General features: G+C 42.0%; 1 protein-coding gene across 1 annotated transcript; it reads right to left on the reverse strand.

Moving 5' to 3' along the window:
- Nucleotides 1-655: 655 nt before the first annotated feature.
- Nucleotides 656-1702, reverse strand: MELLADRAFT_37819 (uncharacterized protein; the record flags this gene model as incomplete). The annotated part of the gene is made up of 7 exons (XM_007412917.1): nt 656-791; nt 872-893; nt 975-1075; nt 1141-1217; nt 1271-1348; nt 1426-1544; nt 1609-1702. Coding segments are annotated over 7 exons (627 nt in total), but the record flags the coding sequence as incomplete, so codon positions are not given.
- Nucleotides 1703-7262: the final 5560 nt, after the last annotated feature.

The raw sequence follows: 7262 nt of genomic DNA on the forward strand, positions 1-7262 counted from the left end.
CGAAAAAGTTACATGTGGTATAACATGTGATTTATTTATTCTGATGGGCAAAAAACTGAGCAGACCTGTATGTACATGATAGACAACTATTGACTTAGCTTGCTGCACATATGTAGTGTGGGTGAAATGGCCCAGGTGTGCAGTATTAGATTCTTTTATGAAAAACTGTACTATTAATCATTTTCCTCTGCCAAATTGGGGAAGTTGAATGATGTTTACAGTGATTGTTATTCCTGTCATTCCTGGCGTGGCACGCTGTTCCACAGGGCTGTTGGAACTTGCAATAGTGCACCTTCTGCCTAGCAAAGTCATGGAAGTCTTCAATGCCTTTATAAGCTTCTCACTATCCCAGAGTCTGCTTATGCTTGTTCAGTGTCTATGGACGTTGGACTTGTTAAGGATGATCCACTTATTTGCAACACAATCAAGCATAGACCCCTTTCTTTTGCAAAATATGCTTCATCTGAAATATAAGTGGATGTACAAGCTGATCTGAATGACAATAACCTGAAGTGAATTCCAAGTACAACCCTATGTGCTGATGCATGCAATCTAGAAATCCTATATTGTTTGCCATGTAGAGAACGGATGCGCAAGGAAGTCTGATGTGAGATTAAAACACCTTATTGATGTGGCCATTACATATGAGTCAGTTTCACCAACACCCAAACTCATCACCCAAGATTTGAGTTGAACTTACATCATCACAAATCATGACATCTGCATTGTGGATCTTAAAACTTTGCAGGATTTGAGATATCATCTTATTATCAATTTTGGTCAACAAGACTCTAGATAGCTAAAACAGAGTGCAGAACAAAACTTCTCAGACAGGTCTTTCAATGAATGTGCAAGAGGACAAAAGGCATACGTAGCATTGATTGTTATACCACCTGCGTGTAAGGAAAAAGGACAAGAAATAAGGCAAAAGAGGTAAGCCAAGCAAAGAGAACTCACTTCATACCTCTGCTCACCTGCCATTTTGGACTTGATATGAACATTGGGTGATTTTGGGTTTAAACAGATGCCAATGGCCTCCAATTTGATCTTTAACAATTGACATTGAGTGTTGGATCTACACAAGCACAAAATGGGACCAAAATGTGGTGGAGTTTCAGATTTTGGGAGATTCCTGCTTACTTAGTGAGATCAAGCATCATGACAATCAAATCAGCTGTGTGAGCCACAGCAACAACTTTCCAACCCCAACCTTTACCCTGCAAGCACCTTCCACGCTACCAGGTAAATTGAGGACTGAGGATAGTGGAACATCAGAGCCAGTGTTGACTGTGGTACAGAGAATGATGTGCTGATGCTGGATTTTAGATCCCTCGATTTGCAAGACACCCTGTAGCACATTATTCAAAATCAGAATTGTGTTTCAAAACCTAGATCTACAGCCAGTGAGGCAGGAATAGAACAAACCGGTATAGCTGTGAGTGCAGTGATATCACTGGCTGGAACAGCTGAAGTTGTATTGGTGAGTTTGTTGAGTGTAGTACTCTTCCCAGCAGATGGAAAGCCAATTAATATCACACAAGTGTCTACAGTATCATCATTATTATACCATAATTGAAGACTATGAAACATGAATGTTAGGATTATCACCTGATTTGGTCACATAAAATCTGTCACCTGGACAAGCAGATTTTTTGGCTGGTTCTAGGAGCTCAGCAAAGTACATGGCTAGCTTGGCCTTGAGTCAACCCAGATGATACCTTTTGACATGAAATTTCAGGAAAGATATGGTGTATTAAAAGAGTGAAGATTTGTTTCAGGTGAGCTGTGTACTGAACAATGAATTTGATTCATGAATGATGCAATGCAGGACATTGAAGATTCATAAAATTGATATCATAGACACCTTCATGATTGCTGCTTAGAAGCTGACTCCGTAGCCTGGAGCAAAAAAAATCAAAAGAAGATCAATCAGACCTTGGAAGTGCTCTAAGGATCTTTTGAAAACATTTCCACTGTACTAACCTTATTCTTCTGTGTGAGCCATTTTGAGCTCTAAAAGAATTGTGAAAGTGTCAGCTCACTAGATATGACAAATGATTAGGAAGATATATGGATTGAAGTTACAGATGTGCTTACTTGTTTGGGTTATCCAATCTAACATTTACCCTTCTCATATTGACTCTTATGATATTACTTTCTTGTCTTATATGTTATGATATCATCTTACTTACTCTGACATATGCTGTGTTTCCTATGGAGTGCTGTGAGAATGTACGCAATGTTTTTGGTATATAAAGAGACCTACTTTACCTGCTTGTATGATTTCCCTTTTTCCTTACCAATTTCTCTCCATCACTTTGAGCAGGTTTGGTCCTTGCTCTAAATTGGTCACTGAGATATAATATCTCCACTAGTAGCTTACTAGTCTTTCCCTCAGACTTTTAGCCATCTCACAATTAGATGTAGTTTGTGAGCTCACCAATCTCTCTGACCTTCTTCACAATACCCATGGTGATTATTTAATGAGAATTTGAATCCTGGAGTCGAGTGAGAGTGAAGAGTTTCAACTTGATGCAACTTTGTATAAATCCAGTCACTGTCACTGACATGTAACACTCATGGACATGCTTGAGTTCACAATGACATTCCGTCTGCTTGACTTTCACAATTTGCTAGGCTTTCACAAGTGTGGCTCTGATTGATCATTGTTGGACAGAATCCAAACACAAAACATAAATCTTAGTATAAGATGAAGAGAAACAGCCACAAAAATCTTATAGTAAGATTTTGTAAAGAAACAGTCAGATGAGAAAAGAAATCTACCAGACTGGTGTTCAACATCAGGGTATCAAGAAAACACAAAAATGAAATATAATGAATGACATCACAAGACCATTGACGTAATGTTCCTGATTGGGCTATATGATGTAATGTAGTCAAATTGAGAACAACAAAAATGGACAAGATCACAAATACATTTATGAGAAATACATTAAATATGTAGTAAGACATTTGAAGCACAAATAAATCCAACAATCATTGATCACAAACCCCAGAGCATCCACAGCGGACTTTCCAAAAATTTGAAAAGTCTGGCTTTTGGACAGTCCACTTGTTAAGACTGGGTCTCAGGGGTTCGTCGACAAGGATTGAGTTAGCCTCGTGAGGTTCTTATGATTGATAACGAGATTGTCCGATGAGGAATACAATCAGGTCTGTAGTGCGTAATCTAAAGTACATCATGATCTGTGACATGTGCTGAGTGAGTGTCATCTATACGTGTAATACGAGTCATAACATTATCCCCCATTTAATGCCCAAGCTTCCTCTTGCCAGCTCTGCATCCTTATCCCCGGGTAGCATTAAAAAACCACATGGGAAAAAGCTTTACCCTCTCACCGTTTTCGCCTTCTTCTCCTATGTTGTCCTGCTGCTTTAGGGTATTCTTTGTCGAAATCTTTCACTAACCCGTCACTGTTCTTCAAATGTGATAAAGGCTCCCAAGAATTTTCTTCAGCTCCAAACCCTTTCCAACTTATCAAGTACTCACGCCTTCCATTTTTTATTCGACAGTCTAATACCTCTTCTACTTCCCATTCGTCATTTCCGTCTATGGTAATTGGAGTTGGTGTTGCTGGTTGTCGTCCTTCTATACTGTCGGTGTTGTGTTTTCGTAGTAAGGACACGTGGAACACCGGGTGCACTCCCTTCATGGTGCTTGGTAATTTCAATCTGTAGACAGAAGGAGAGATTTTTTCAGTGATGTCAAACGGTCCTAACCACCTGTGACTTAATTTGGGACTAGGTCTAGTAGTTGAAATATTTTTCCCGTTCAGCCACGCTTGATCTCCAATCTTCCAGTCCGGCGTTGGCCTCACACTCTTATCAAACTGATTCTTCATTTCTTCTTGTGCTAATTTCAAACATTCTGATAATTCTGATTGTACGTCTTGAAGTAATTTTAATCTTTCTTCCACTTTTGGGATACATTGTTCTTTTAGTGGTATACCTCCAAATGTCGGATTGTACCCGTAGTTAGCCTTGAAAGGTGAAACCCCTATAGACACGTGATCTTTGTTATTATATGAAAACTCAGCTGTTGGTAGTAGTGATTCCCAATTCTCTTGACGGTAGTTAACGAAGTGTCTTAGGTATTGTTCGATAGCTTTATTGACTATCTCGGATTGGCCATCTGTCCTCGGGTGAAAAGCCGTCGACGGTTGCAATCGTATACCTAGCCTGGTATTCAGCTCTTTTGTCAGCTGTGATACGAAGATTGAGCCTCTGTCCGAAATAATTGATTTTGGTGTTCCATGCAGACGCCATACTTCCTTTACCATAATATCCGCCAATTCATCTGAGGACATACTTTCTTTGCATGGTATGAAATGAGCCATCTTTGTCAATCTGTCAACGACCGTGAGGATGCTGTCTTTTCCATTGGATTCTGGCAATTTGGTAATTAGGTCGTAACTAATGTCGATCCACGGGCCTGCTGGAATTGGCAGGGGTTCTAAGGATCCGAAAGGCTGCTGATTGCTGGTTTTAACTCTCAAACATGAATCACAGCTGTCAACGTATCTATTCACAAAAGCTTTCATTCCTGGCCAGGAGAAGCACCTACGGGCCAAGCTTAAAGTCTTTGATCTTCCAGGGTGACCCGCTATTAAGCTGTCATGTCGGCTTTTTAATATGAGTAGCTTGATAGCATTGACTTGAGGTACTTCAATTCGGTTTTGATTATAAAGTATTCCATCCTTAACGTTGTATTTTGATACGGCTGATTTCAATTTTGACGATATCGGGTTCTGCACGACATTTATAAGTTCCTGAATTCTCTGGTCATTTGATGTTGCTTGACGTATCTCGTTGATGATTTCTTCGTCGGACGGTGCGCGGCTCTCTTCGGTTACTAGGTTATCAGTTGGATTAGATACTCCTAGGACGTCGATTTCAAACCATTTGTCAGTGTCTTGTAGGTCGATGTCTTCATTTTCGAAAAATGACTCAATTGAAGCGACTTCAATGGAATCAATGAAAGTATCAGGGGTTATATTGTCCGGGCGTAGCAACTGGCCGAATGTCAGCTTTCCTTCCTTCGTCGGAGCTAGGTCTGGACGTCTTGATAGAGCATCGGGCTTGGTGGCTTGTCTACCGGGTCTGAACTTGATTATAAAGTCGAAACAACCCAGCGTTTCGGCCCAACGAGCCTGACGTCTTGTCAGTTGTATAGTCGTCATAAAGGTTTCTAAGTTCCTGTGGTCCGTATAAACAACGACTTCCAGTCGGTTTGGGTTTCCCTCTAGGTAATGTCACCATTCCTTGAATGCCGCGACAATTGCCAACAGTTCCTTATCGAAGATCTCATAATTCCGTTCGGCCTGAATTAGGGATCGTGATAAATAGGCCACAGGGTGTATTTCACCATCGTCATCACTTCGTTGAGAAAGAACAGCTCCCAGTGCGAAATCTGAGCAGTCACATTCGAGTATAAAGGCCTTATACGGGTCAGCTATCTTGAGGACTGGTGCGGTTGTAAAGGCGGTTTTCAGGTGTTCGAAAGCTTGATTACAACGCTCGCTCCAATTGAAGACAGTCTTGTGTTTGGTGAGATTGTGCAGTGGCCTGGTGGCAACGGTTGAAGCGCACCGCTTGACGTTTTTTTTTGTAGCGGGTCAAAGCAACCCGCCATCGCCCCAATCTAAATCTGGGGTTGTAGCGGGCTGTAAAAATGGCGGGGCGATTTAGATTTGCGCCCCGCACCCCTTGCTCAGAGCGGGATGTAGCGCTTAATCTCAGATGATGCAAGATAACAACCTTGATATCATTCTCAGACCAGCTCATATCGATCCTTGGCGCCTGCAACCCCAACCGACAAGCGTGAACAGGCTTCCAAACCCTCGATACACAATTTTTGACCAGCCAAATCTTTGACAGCGCCTGCAACCCCATCGAACGAGCACGAAACAAACACAATATCATCCCTTATCCTCCACTCGACAAGCCAAATCTTCGACCTAACGCTAATCTTGATGTCCGGCAGACTCGAATGGCCTGAAGCATATTGTGAGCCCTTTTTCTTCTTTGGTCACGTCTTTGAAGCGCACCAAACTGACCCAATCAACCCCATTTCTTTCATGCAACCCCTCCGGTTATCGTAACTCAATTCTTTTAGGCGTATCAGGTGACAGAAGCTGTTCATATCACCGTACTCGATCTTCATAAGAAGCTGAGTACCTTGATCCTTCCTCCCACACACGATCATTGACCAATCTATCATAAAAAAAACTAGCAATTATTTTACTGATTGTATTCTTTTCAAACAAAAACTTACCGTTCTCAATTCTTTCTCATCGTACTGTTGATACCTTCCAATAACAACACCGTTCTCAATTCTTTCTCATCGTACTGTTGATACCTTCCAATAACAACTATGGCTCACTCTATGTCAACTCTTGCTCCTCCTACCAGTACCGGTCCTACGCTTCGCCCTAGAAGCCCTACTAGTCCAACTCCTAAGCCTGGTTTTGTGATTCAATCCCCAGACTCGCAAGTCTCAGTCCAACGTCCTTCCAGCGACGGAGCCGGTAAGGGCGACAACAACGAAGACAGCGATAGTGAATTACCTTCCGACATCAACTTTGATAGTCGTGCCTTCGATCCTGCTCACACTACCAATGAATCCGACTCTGATTCCGTCGTGGAGATAGCTCAACCTCAAGACTTCCTGGCAAAGATTACCAAAAAGAAGAAGACTCAGATCGTCAAGGTGAACAGCACTCGTGCCAAGCGTCGACCTCGGGGCTCTGGTGCCTCAGTGACTTTGGTTCAAGGTCCAGGAAAGAAGGCCAAGACCAAGAAAGTCGTTCCTGTACCAGTCCCAGTAAGTCGCTTTTCAGTTTCACCCTTTACTTCAATTTGTCGACTCATATCTTCTCTTTTACTTTTGTTGCGTTTGCCCTTTTATTTCTTTTCTTCTAATCATCTCTTCGCTTTCAATCCTCACCATATCCTAAAGACTGGGGTCCCTGCCTGTATCGATATCAATCAGGATTCGGATATCGAGGTTGTTCAAACTGAAGGGGTTCGCCGTGCCCAACTGGCACGGGTCTCCAAGCTGTTGGAGTACTATCACCCTCCAATTCATGTCAAGGGTGAGGTTTGTAATTTTCTTTTTTTCTTTATCCATCGTTTTTTTCTACTGTCAGATTATCAGCTACTAACACTTGATCTTTTGTTTCATGTAGACCGGTGATGACCCCCGCCGTTACAAGTGCCGGTGGTGCGCAACTTGGTTCACC

The sequence above is a fragment of the Melampsora larici-populina genome (assembly GCF_000204055.1).
Source record: "Melampsora larici-populina 98AG31 unplaced genomic scaffold MELLAscaffold_33, whole genome shotgun sequence".
Taxonomy (NCBI): Eukaryota; Fungi; Basidiomycota; class Pucciniomycetes; order Pucciniales; family Melampsoraceae; genus Melampsora; species Melampsora laricis-populina.